Here is a 12,878-nt window from a genome sequence, read left to right as displayed (position 1 = left end):
TGTAGACCAGAATCAGAATGTCATATAAAAGGGTTTCTCCCGACCACCCGCCTCCTCATCCGCCTTCAACGTTCAGACTTCCCTCCTCCCTCTCCCTCCTTGCACCTACCCTCTCCAAACTCTTTTACCGAATCCTCCATCCCCTCCTGCCAACATGCTCCAGGCCATTGTCGAAGCTGTCCGCGGGGTCCCACCCTTGCCCGAAGAGATTCGCCACGCCGGTGACAGCCCCGCCGTCAAGACACCCACAGTGTTAATTATCGGTGCTGGCATTGGGTGAGTTATCCAGCGCTAATGCACACATTTTCAAGGGGCCGCTTCATTGAACTGCCAAATTGGGTCATCAGGGGTCTAGCGCTTGCCCAAGCTTTGCGCAAACAGGGAATTTCTTACCAGATTTTCGAACGGGACGCTTCCGCTGAAATCCGTCCTCAAGGTTGGGCGCTTTCGATGAACTGGTAGGTTTTTGCAATGTGAAACGTCCTTTGATGCATTCTCATCCGTCAAATCGGTTGCTGATCACGCTCTTAATGGATTAGGATTCTCGGAGAACTCCTTCCCGCTTTCTCCCTCGACCTTCCTCCGCTCGCCGCTACCGCCGTCGAGGCCGAGCTCGGCCTGACATCCGAATCCGCATTTTACGATGCCAACACCAAGGAAGTTCTTTGGCGCGGCGGGAACAACCCTCGTTCGTTCCTCCGTGTCAACCGCGCTGCCTTGAGGAGCTGGCTCATGTCCCACATCGATGTGACATGGGGAAAGCAGTTTTCCCGATACGAAACCGAATCGAATGGGCTGGTTACTGCTCACTTCGAGGATGGAACCACCGCCACTGGCCATGTACTTGTCGGCGCTGACGGCGTCAGGAGCCGAGGTATGCATCAATTCTCGCCTTATGTCGGGAGTCTATCATTGTCAAAGGATGCATTCGCTCAAGAATCTCCTCTCTCCAGTGCGCGACCAAGTCCACGCCCCGTCCCCACCCCCACTCAGCTTCGTCCCCGTCGGCATCCTCGTCGGCGAATTCGACGTTCTCCCCGCCGATTATGACAAATTCATGGCGCTCGGCCGCTCAAGCTGTATGGCGTACGGCAAAGATCGCCGCCTGTTCATCGCGCCGCAATACATTCGGACGGAAAAGGCGCGATACTACTGGATCCTTTCCTGGACCGATCCGACGACCGCTGATGCAAAGTATTGGACGGACTTGCAGGAAAAGACGCCAACGGAGTGGCTGGAGATGGCGAAGACTGTTGTCGCGGATATGCACCCCGATTTCAAGGAGATTGTGGAGAAACAGGATCCGGCTCAGATGTTGCCGCCTTTCCCTGTCCGCGATCAGATTCCCGCACCACTCCCCGCTGGCAACGTGACGCTTATCGGGGATGCTTTCCACCCAATGACTTTCTGTACGTTATGCTTTCAACCACTCTCTTGCACCGGGGCCCTCGCTCAAGAAGGACACATTACCTGACTCTCCCATTTTGTCTCTTTCCAACCAGTCCGAGGCGAAGGCGCCCAACAAGCCCTCAAGGACGCCCTCGAAGTAGCCAAAGCCCTCAACACGTCCATCTCCCTCGCCTACGGCATGTCCATCAAGCCACAAACCCCCGACTTCAGCGCCGCCCTCAAGACCTACGAGGACGCTAGCATGGACCGGATTACATCGGCGGTTCTGAGGTCTCGTGAAGCTGCGACGGATTACAAGTTTAGCCTGCCGGGACCGCCGAAGGGTGAGAAGGGTGGGAAGGGTGGACCTGGTGGACCTGGTGGACCGCAGGGCAAACCTGTTCAAGCCGGCCCTAAGTAGGTAGATCATATACCCTTACGGCGCTATCACCCTTTTTATCGAAGTAGATATAGTATTTAGGTTATTGAAGAGTGTTTTCGTCAATTGCTTGTGACATGTGTGCGCTTTCTACATAGTATAATCTGAATCGTCTGATCCAGCGTTCAAGGCATAAGGCGTTTGACGCCATCTAGTCTGAATTGCTGACCTGCGCAAGTGCGGGTGTCGGCGGTGAGGGTTGCTGACATCTGCAAGCGATGGTCTTTCGACGTCGCTTGTTTTCCTCGAATTCCCCGGTCATGCTTCCATCTCAAACGTAGTTATGGCCCCGCTCACTCAATCAGCAGAGTATTTCGCAAATCGTCCCTTCGTGAGTCGGTTGTGAGACTGTGGGTTTTGCTCGCGGTCGAAGCCCTTCACGCAAGACGTATGCAATGTGGCTGAGGAACTCGTTTTTGCGGTTTCCGAGGAGAGGAGTGGAAAGGATCTCCTAGCGGAGGGAAGCTCGATGTTCATATACCGGTATGGCACGGTAAACGGGCCAAAATGGCCATTCAAAATCCGATTGGTGGGAACCTAGGTTTATGGCAAATTCCGCTCGGTTGGCAAACGTGTCTCTACCTTCCGATTTGCAACTCAACCACGCCATGTGCAGGGACCACCGTGCGCGATGCCATTCCAAGCGCCACCAAAATTTAGTCCATGGGCAGCACCTTCCTGAGAAAACCTCAATGATGGCCTTCAAACGCATAGTAGAGTACCAATCGACCAGATGACAGTTTTGTCCATAAGCTGTCTGCAATGAAAGGACGGCTTCCACGGGACGGGGATTTGAGGCCGCCGACGGCCGCATATCGCGTGATTTTCTGGTTCTCACCGTCGCTCAAATTGTCATCTCCGGCTCACCTCATTCTGCGATATGTTCTTCCTTGAGTCTTTCGATTTTTCCACATATGGTCTCCGCCGCATACATAGTACATTGGGTAAGCGCCGCGAATTGCGCATTGATCCCCGCTGCAGCTCCCGGTAATGCCTAAAATCTCGCAACTTCAATAAGCTTGCTGAAAGCAAGAGCCAAGCTTCCTGGTCGACTAGGCATGGTGTTCTGCCTCTTGCCTCTCACCGCACTTCCTGCTTTTGAGTTCTCAAAAGTGCCAAGGCTTTGATAGTGGAGGCACTGGTTCAATCGCGCAATCCCCACGTTGACGGGCGATCCCGAGGTTGATGCGCTCACATCAGGAGCCACAAGGCTAATACTGAAGCGTGCGGAAGTATTCAGCAATAGGAGTAAGGCCATGACATCCCCTGCCAAGGTCCGCGGCTCCGTTGGGTAGGTCGCCATCCGTTTCCATATCTGCCCATCGCACCTTGCCGACCTCCCGGCTGTGGTCACACACGTCCACGCAGTCCTTTGAGATGATATCCAGACTTGACGGCCCCGACTGCATCCAACAGCTCTGTGGGACGGGTCCCCAGTCCTCTATCATACCGATAACTCCCTTGCGTCGTCCAACCCTCTTCTTGTCGCCTGCCCGGACGTTCCCTGCTGCGTTCCCTGTCCTGTCACCTGTGGTAGGTTTCTGGATTGCACGTGACTGTTTATGAATTAAAATAACCTCCCCTCCTTTTCTAGGTCTACCGCAAAACCGCACATACACACTCTGTATGACCACCGTCAGGCATCTCACCTTCCACACCGCAGATACAACAAACCCAGAGACTTAGACGTTCTAGGTGCATATCAGTATCGCTCTCGGGAGTTTGGACGCTTGAGATCTGAGGGAAAAAAACGAGACATCCCACCGCCTTTCAGCATCCGAAACCGTCGACCGCGGCCGCTGAAGATCGCACATCCACCCGACGGCAGACACTAAACGAACAACCCTACACGATGGCGTCCTCCGACGAAGAGGACCTCGACTGTCCCCTGTGTATGGAGGAGATAGATGTCACGGACCGCTACTTCAAGCCTTGTCCTTGTGGCTATCAGGTAAGAAAGGGTGAAGTCCGGATTAGCGTCGGCAATTCCATCTTGGCGTCAGCGGTTTTCCTTCCGGGTGATCACGTTCGAGAATGGCTTGCTATGACATGCTAACGATCTTTGGCTCTCTGTCCAATTTGTTAGATATGCAGATTCTGTTGGAACCATATCAAGGAGAATCTCAATGGGCTGTGCCCGGCTTGTCGGCGGCCGTACTCGGAAGATACAGTTGAGTTCAAGCCCGTACCGCCCGAAGAGTAAGCAAAGCATCAACTTCCCACACGGAGTCGCATTCTCAAGGCCCTCGCTAACCCTGTTTCCCTTTTGTCTATGTAGAATGGCCCGAATAAAAGCGATAAAGAAACGCAAAGAACGCGAGCGAAAGGAACAGGATCAACTTTCGCGCAGGAATCTCACCAACGCCAAAGCGGTACAGAAAACGCTGATATACGTCGTGGGCCTGTCTCCAAAAGTCACGACCAGCGAGACTGTCCTTAAAGGGCCGGAGTACTTTGGTCAGTTTGGAAAGATCGTGAAAGTCATCCTCAACCGACGACCACACGCCCACACGCCGGTGGTATCGCATCTCCCGCCAAACACGGGGGTTTACATCACATATGCTCGGAAAGAGGACGCAGCAAGAGCGATCGAGTCGGTGGACGGGAACGTCTATGATGGGAAGCTGGTCCGTGCTACATATGGCACGACCAGGTATTGCTCAAACTTTCTCAAGGGACAGCAATGCCCGGTCACTACCTGTCAGTTTCTGCACGAGCACGGCGATGAGCCGGATGCTTTTGCGGCCGCTGAGATGGGGAGAATGCAAGTCCGGGAACGGAATCCGAGGCGCATGCCGTTCCCTACCGTTGGTGAGGAAAAGAAGGAGGAAGAGGAAGGCAGCGCTTTGCCTGCCACCGCTAGCTGGTGAGTTCGTTTCTGCCCAAAGGCGCCTTTGTACGAGGGGCCGCTGCTGACGCTACAATATCCCCATTTAGGGCAAGACCTGTTGCGAGACCTGCGCAATCCTCGGCACAACATTCCCCTGCGATAAGCAGCTCCACCGTTTCCACAGCCGCTACTTCCCTGCGTGCTCCGGAGCCGGAACCCGTAGACTCCTGGGAATCTATTGCCGCCGAACCTCTCACCACCACCCCACCACCGGCCATTCCTTCCGTCACAGAGTCCAGCGCCCGAGCAAAGGCGAAGCAAACGACCGTTGAGCTTCCTCCCGGCCTCTCCGGCCCGCCTTCACCAGTCGACGAAGCTGCGCGGTCCGTGCCATCCTCATCAACAGCCGCCGTCGTGGAAGAAGAGCACGTCCTCGGCTCCAGCGCCCTCGACGAAACCAACGACCTCTCCGCGCGCTCAACCCCTCGCGTCGAGTCCCCCCACATCAGTAAAGACCCCACCCTCCTCCACCCCACAAAAGACGACGGTGTCTTCGGCTTCGGAATCTACCACGACGAAGACGACTTCAAATTCTCACTCTCGGCCATGGGATACGTCCTGCATCCCAAATACGTCGGGCCCTTCGACCCCTTCCGCGAGAACCCGCTCGCTGTCTTTGCGGGGCTTTCGGCCATGCTGGCGGGTGAGAAGGCGAAGAGGGAGGGCGAACTCTTGCATGATCATGGACTGCTGGGGGGGCATCATGAGAGTGATTCGGTGAGGTCGAGCTCGAGGCAGAGTGATAATCCGCAGAAGAGTAGGTTTGAGCGGTTTTTTGGGGGCGTCGGGGAGGTGGAGGCTTATGAGACGAGTGTAAATACGGAGAAGAAGGAAGAGGCTAAGACTGTGCAGGTATGTGGTCTTTCCGCTTTGATTTTCTGTAAGACACTAAGTCTTTCTATCCCGTGTGCCGCTTTTGAACATATACATTTATCCCTATTGACTCCTCCACAGGAATCCTTCCGCGCAATGTTCCCCAACGTCAACGTCTCCTTCGCTACTGGCAGCCTTTCCGACGCCGAAGCACGCTGGGGCAAATCCTTCAGTCCCAGCAAGCTCGCCGCACAAGACTCGCAAAATGACCCCACCGTCTGGGCACAGGGCCAAAGCGGCGGTGCCGGAGGAGGGGGCGGCGCATACCCCTCCCTCCGCGGCCAACAACAACCAAACGCAGCAACTTTTTCCAGCGCGGGACTAAGAGGCCTCGGCGGCGGCCAGTACGGCACTCCCCCACCCGGCCGTGAGCAACTCCTTCAACAACAACAACAACAACAACAGCAGTTCCTCCCCAACAACGTCACAGCCCCGCCACAGCTGATGAGCCAATACCAACAATACCGCCTCCCCTCGCAACAACAACAACAACCCCCCGCGCATTTCCCCACCAACCTCGCCCTAAACTCCCACCTCCTCCCGCACCAACAACAACAACAACAACAACAACAACCGCAAGACGATATCCTCAACCAAGTCCTGCAGTCCCAACTCCGACAGGAATTGCAGTTACGCGCTGCCGGGCGAGGGGGACAGCAGGATTTTAGGGACCCGAAATTGGGGGGCGGTGCGCCGGGGTTTGAGGCGAGGACGAGGTTGGGGGCGGGCATGGGGTACCAGCAGCAGCAACAACAGCAGCAGCAGGAGTGGAATTTGAGCGCAGCGGTTGGGGCGAGTGGGATGGGGGGTGGGTATGGGGGTGGTGGTAAGTTTGGATTCCCTGCTTCAGTGCATGAACGTTGTCGACGCATGACTTCAACTCTGATTTTCCCACACAGCCAACCGCGAAAAAGACGCAGTCCGCGAAGAACTCATCCGACAATACCTCCGTGAACGCGAAGTCCGGCAACAGGAACAGCAACAACAACAACGTCAACAACATCCTCATCCCCAACAACAGCAACAACGGGACCAAGATCGACGGGATTTGGTGGCCGAGCGCGTTGCGGCTATGATGGCGAGGAATGGTGCGGGAGGAGGGGCAGGGGCAGGGGCAGGGGAGCAGCCCCCGGGGATACCGCCGATGATGGGGATGATGATGGGGAGGAGGGAGTATCGGTGATTTGATGGGTTAGGATGGGGGGAATTGGAGTAGGGTAGGGAGACGGGGATGGGGAGACTTGGGGAGGGGAACGGGGTGTGCGTGTACTTTGCGTGTTTTTCTTCTGAACATAGGGTTTTCTCTGTATGATTTGTGAGAGTTTGAGTTTAGAGGGGGGGTCATTATATACCAGTTTTTGTGAATTGGTTTAATTCAGTTGATGTTCGATATGTTTGCGTTGGTCGGATTAGTCGAGGGGGAGGCATTTGCGGTGTTGTCAAGGATTTGCTGCCTGCACCAATGGGAGAGAAGGGACACTATCATTTTTCTCGCCATTAGGAAGTTTCTCGTTCCCAGCCACCAGGGGTTGTAAGAGATGTAAGAGATTTGCAACTCCTGGTGGCTGGGAACGAGAAACTTCCTAATGGCGAGCAAAATGATTGGAATAAAATGAAGAGTACAGCACTGCTGAATGAGTATGGCGAAGACGGATTTTGCAGGATAAGCTGAGGTCGGGAGACTACCGTCCTGTTTGGGAACTTTTGGAAGTTCCTGTTCTCTGCCGACGGATGAATTATATTGTTTTGCTTCCAAAATGGTCATGCGCACGTTGAGTTTGGCGGTTTCGTCTTTGAGTTTGGCGGTTTCGTCTTTGAGACTGTCGATTGCTGTAGTTAGAGGCGCCAATTTGCTGTCGAGCAGAGCTGCGATCTCTTGAATAGTGGAGATGTCTGAAGAAGTTATGACGGTTTTTTTACAGTTGACTTTTCCTCCTGTATCCTGCGGTTCAAAAAAAAAGTCAGTTTCCAACTGTACTAGCTGTCCTTCTGGTAAGGACCTTGCTCACCAGATGAGAGACTGCATCGGGGGAGCAAAGGAGTCAAAAGTGGTGTGAAGACTGCTTGCTGCCTGGGTGGGTGGGTGCGGGTGTGGGTTGTGGCAGCGGGCGCAAACTCTCTCTCAGCGGGCGGCCGTTGAAATCCATGGCAGTTCAACTGGTTGTAAGCGTCGGTTTAAGTGATTACGAGTCAGGGGGGGGGGGGGGCATTTAGGCACCCTACTCTTCCCTCTTTCCCTTCTTCCATCTTCATCGTTACTGCCTTAGTCCACTGGCAATTGTCGAGATCGTACGAAACATTACCAAAGCCGATCGCTTGAGGGGCAGCCTGCACTTGGGCACTCGCGACAGCCAAGATACATACAGTACACCCACGTCTACGCCAAGTTACGTCCGAACGCTCGGCGAGACGATAGCCTGAGAAAATTGCTGGAAATTGTCGAAAGCTACGCATTGGCAGGCATACACACAGCATAGACAGCCTCAGACCTACTACACCAACGCCGCTACTCTCGTGGGGATCCGCTAGGTCTTCACCGCAAACCTTCAACTCCGCTACTCATTGTCGGTTTTCCCACGGGCCATTTTCCCACGCCTTGAGCTCGCAAGGCCGAATGGATTTCAGCGGTATCGATGCTCCTGAATATAGCACAGAGGCTGAGGCCGCCGCCTTCGCCGATGCTGTTCGGCTTATCCAGGCTCGGATGGGTGAAGAAGCTGCACGCCGTCTTGCCCAAGACGAAGCAAACAAAGCTCAGCAACAGGACGGAGGTGATGACGAAGGTGATGGCTCTGGAGACGGATCAGATGACGAAGAAGAATCTGCCCTCGCTCGAAAGCTCAAACGGAAGGTCGGACCTACGCCCCCTAAGAAGAAGTCGGCTCCTGCTCCAGTTCCGAAAACCAAGCCTGCGGACCAGTCGCTCGATGATTTCTTCACCAACCTCAATGATGACGCTGAGGACTTTGAGGAGGGAGATGAACCTCGAAAGCGCAAGGGATCCATGGCTACCAAAGCCGCGACGAGTGCTGGTTGAGATATCATGCTTTGAACGGACGCGGAGATTGTCCACATGGAAATGGGTTTTGGCTAGGACGCAAGATGGCTGGGATGGGATAATTTCACTCTTAAGCGACAGCATTGCCCATTCAGTTTGGGAGATTGCCCCCTGTCCCCTTCTGCTCACCACGCCGCTTGCAGCCTAACAAGCCGTTTGTGAGGCTTATCCTTAGATTGGGCACTCGGCCATGGGGCGTTCGTTACTTATTTGAACGCGAAACTGACGCGTTTCTTTCTCACATCACATCAAAACATAAGCACGCTGGCGTGCATGCCACCAAAGAACTGGGTTTTACGCGGGCTTTCACGTTTTCGTAGTTCTCCTGATCCTCTCCCGATTCTCTCTTGGGCCCCGTTCGTCATCGGGCTTGTGATCCCTCTACGTCCCCCCTTTATGTACCTCCAGGAGAGTACCAGACGGCTGGGAACGCGAAAAGGACACCCATTCGACGCATTTTCGCCTGCGTAAGCACTTTTGGTAAGAGAGCGGGATGCCGCGCTGGCGGGAAAGCTATGTGGGCTGGGCTGTTCGCTCACTCATGACACTTACCCGATTCACATCCGGCTACCTGCCCTTCCACCGATACTCTTGCCATTTCGTCTGCCCTCTCGGTCCTGGCGGCGTGGAGGGAGCCGGGCTGCATGTGCATGGGATCTCGGAAGTGATGGCAGGCAAACATGCGTGTCTCCACAACGCTTTCCATGCCGTTGCGTAAGCAGTAACCTTTTTCACTTGACACACCTCCCTTTTGCCCTGGCTTCTCTTCTCCGAGATTACCGCATCCCATATCGTTCCATTCAATCTAGCAAGGCGGCATTGGGGAAACCATGTAGCCGAGCAAATCGGCCTCATTAAGGGACAAACGCGACGGGATAGGAAGTTTCGGCTTAAAACTCGGCCGCCCCGCGCTGACTATCTCCTCTGACACTACTTTCGAATACTGCTCTCTTGCCCCTGGGATGGTTGTTTGTCCCCCTTTTGCTCATCATGTTGCTTGCTGTACAACAACCCAATTGATGATTTTGGGCAGCGGGGACAACGCGAAACTGACGCGTCGCCATTGCGTCCCGATACGGTGCATGCAACTCCGCACCTGGACCTCCAAGCTCTCCTTTCTTTCTCCTGAACTTCTCCTGGCCCGCTGAGGGACCTCATCCTGTTTCATCCTCATGACAGAGTGCCTCCTTTTCAGAGCGGGGGAATTGGGTTAGGTTCAGAAGGGAGGGGGGTTTATATATGATTTGTTAGTTTTATTTGAACAAGTCCGGTTTTTTGCCTTGCTGAACTGGGGAGGTCATCGTCAAAACGGACTAATGTTTAGGGTTTTGTCTTTCGAGTGGAGCAAAAGCTGGCTAGCAAAGCGCATCCTTTCAGATACGAGGAGGAGCAGGGAGGGGTTCAACCAGGTAGCAGCGAGTTTGCGGAAGTACACATGTCACGGGTGACATTTAGCAATGAAACAACGCTCTGACTCTCCCGAAGTTGCTGAGAGCCTAAATAGCCCCTGGGAGCGCAAGCATTGCTACACACTGCACAGACATAGCCGAGTCAACGCGAAACCCACGCGCTCTACCATTGCGTAAGCAACATTCCACGCGTGGGGCTCAGGACCCCATACTTAGGCGACCTTTGCCCCTCTTGGCGTGGTTGACAACGCAATCTTCCGTCCCCGGAAACTCTTGTCCGAAATATGTTACATGGCAGAACATTTTAGAAACACGAAACATTGACAGCATTTGGACGCGTTTTTGGATCGCGTAAGCACTGTCGCTCGTGGCGGCAGAACGCGTCGACTCGCTTCCAAGGCAAAATCCTCTCAGCCAGAAGGACCGTACGCGACCGCATACAACGACTTTAAAGCTGAGGTGCGTTCATGTGCACTCGAACTGAGCATATGCAAAACTTGGGAAGTGCTGCAACCGAAAGGAAAAAGAAAAAAAAAAGCGGGAAACATCGGCCACCTAGTTGTGGAGGGCGCAATATGATAAGTAGAGTATGATTGGAAGGAAGTGGCCAATGGGAGCCCGCAGGTCGGCGCGTTGTACCGCTAGCCCAATGATCTTCAGAGCGTCTTTGTCCGTCCATGTCATCGCTAAATATCTATGTAGCTAGAGTAAGAGCGAACCGCTCAGGTTGATATTCACTGACCCGATTTTCTGCCGTGTGGTGCACCTATTGGCTACTTCGTTGTTCAAGGGTTCACATATGTACATGTACCGCTCGCTCAGGAGTCAGGAGTGGAGGATGCATACCCGTGTTAATAGTCGTAAACCGGGAAATTGACGCGTTTTCCCTAACCGAATATATAACTTGAAGCACAGTGTTACCCGTGCACGAAGCTCTTCCGGAAGATAAGCTGATGGTCAGTCAATGGGCGCAAGCTCACTTGCGAGCGTTTTTCGAATGCGCGGAAAACAGGCGACGAGTAGGATGTGAATGTCCGAGGCACATATTCACTCCTGGTCTGTAGGCAACGATGCATTGGCCGCACCATCACACCTTTGTCGTTCACAAGTATCCGTCCCCACGCTTCGTTTCAGCAGATGACTCAGAAATGCGTTGCGTGGGAAACCTTCTACAACCCTCGCATTTGCAGCCAAACCAAAGGATCCCACATATTCCTCGAGGCACAGCAAGTGAATAACAGAAACACCTCATACTGTATATACAAGACACCCACAATATCTACAAGAAGCCCCGCCCAGAAAATTCGCACAACAAAGCCCGTCTAATGTTCTTCAGTCTACACGCGCAACCTACGGAGGGAAGTAAGGTCCAAGCGCACGCCGTGTTTCCGTGTCCCAACCAGCTCCAGCATACGGTCCTTCTCCAATCCAGAGAACGAAGATAATAATAGATCTTTGAGCCCGGGGTTATTCGCCTCGGATGGTGGCAAAGGAGACAAAGTCGCATAGGCGTTCGTCGATCGAATACGCCGTGTGCGTGTGTGTGTGTGTGTGTGTGTGTGTGTGTTTGTGAGTGAAACAGTCCAGCTTTGCGCTCCACGGGATATCGGTTCCCACTCATTCAAACCAAAATCCCCTCAATGAACTCCACAAACCGCTCCGCATACCGTCCCGGCTCCTCGACGCTCGTCTCCGAGTTCTGCATCCCCGGAAGCAGGAGTGCCATCGGGTTCGTCGTCGGTGTTTGCGGGGTGGCGGATACCTGTGTCGGCGGTGGGGGAGTCCCGCGCGGAGTCGGATACGTCCACGTGTGATGCAGCGGGCCTGCGGGTCGTCGTAGCGCTTCCGGACTTTGACTCCCCAGCGCCTGTTTATTGATGTCCGTGGTCGAGAACGATGACGACGACGCGGTTTGCGAATCCCCCACAGGCGACGCGACTTTCGTGGGTGTAGTAAACTGTGCATCGCGATGATCGCCAAACAGTCCCGATAGCGAGGCCGGAATTCCCATTGTCGTGATGGGGGGCGTGGACGTGGCGGGTGAGTGGGTGACGGGAGAGGAGATGGGTAAAGCGGTGATGGAGCTGGATTGGTGATGGAGGAAGAGCGGGCGTTTGATGAGATTGCGCTCGATCCATTTGATGACGTTGTATTTCTGGAGGATGTCGATTAGGCCGAGATAGTAGACCTGTGGATTACACACACGTCAGAGGGTGAAACGCAGGGCACGACCATCCGAAGATAAATTTAAAAGACCAACCTCATACTGCACATCATCGTCATCCACCAAATCTAACCCCCGAATGCCCCCCTTAAAATGCTTATGGAAAGGCGCAGACGGCGCATCCTCGCTCGCCCCTCCAAACGTATACTTGTACCGCCGTTCCGAGTCCTCAGTCGACACAGAACTTTTACTATACCGACTCCCGCTCGTATCCGCCACCGCCTCAGACTGACTCTCCAGATCGCTCAAAACACTTGACGTATCCGCAGCCACCGGTTTCCCAGCCACATCCTTCCCACGACTCGGCGTCCGTCGCAGATTCTGCGTCGATGTCACCGACACATCCCTCCCTTCCTCATCCGCCTCGCTCTGTCCTTCAGGCGGGGGCGCGATCCACCCGTCCAGCATGCGAAGGGCAGATTGGAACAGAGGGTAGGAGTTGACGACGGGGGGAATCAAGTGCTGCAGCGTCGGGCTCAGTCCCTGTGTTCTGGGGTTGCGTGGGGATGTGGAGGGGATGGAGATGGGGGAGAGTTTTGCTGCTGCGGTGCGTTTGGGTGTTGATGACGGGGTGGTTGTTTGGCTTGTGGGTAGGT

General features: G+C 54.3%; 2 protein-coding genes across 2 annotated transcripts; both read left to right on the top strand.

Annotated features, from left to right (window-relative positions):
- Positions 1–154: 154 nt before the first annotated feature.
- EV422DRAFT_568992 (uncharacterized protein) lies at positions 155–1,810 on the top strand (the record flags this gene model as incomplete). The annotated part of the gene is made up of 5 exons (XM_053072712.1): positions 155–276; positions 348–458; positions 540–874; positions 954–1,409; positions 1,503–1,810. The coding sequence occupies 5 exons, from the start codon at positions 155–157 to the stop codon at positions 1,808–1,810; spliced, it is 1,332 nt and encodes a 443-aa protein (XP_052924035.1).
- A 1,870-nt stretch (positions 1,811–3,680) lies between these two features.
- EV422DRAFT_498214 (RING/Ubox like zinc-binding domain-containing protein) lies at positions 3,681–4,698 on the top strand (the record flags this gene model as incomplete). Its single annotated transcript, XM_053067999.1, has 3 exons — positions 3,681–3,779; positions 3,915–4,027; positions 4,107–4,698. 3 exons carry the CDS (start codon positions 3,681–3,683, stop codon positions 4,696–4,698), a joined length of 804 nt encoding a protein of 267 aa, XP_052924034.1.
- Between the last annotated feature and the right edge of the window lie 8,180 nt (positions 4,699–12,878).

This window comes from Fimicolochytrium jonesii (genome assembly GCF_025526975.1).
Source record: "Fimicolochytrium jonesii strain JEL569 chromosome Unknown EV422scaffold_18, whole genome shotgun sequence".
Classification (NCBI taxonomy): domain Eukaryota; kingdom Fungi; phylum Chytridiomycota; class Chytridiomycetes; order Spizellomycetales; family Powellomycetaceae; genus Fimicolochytrium; species Fimicolochytrium jonesii.
This window is presented reverse-complemented; position numbering and strand designations above follow the sequence as displayed.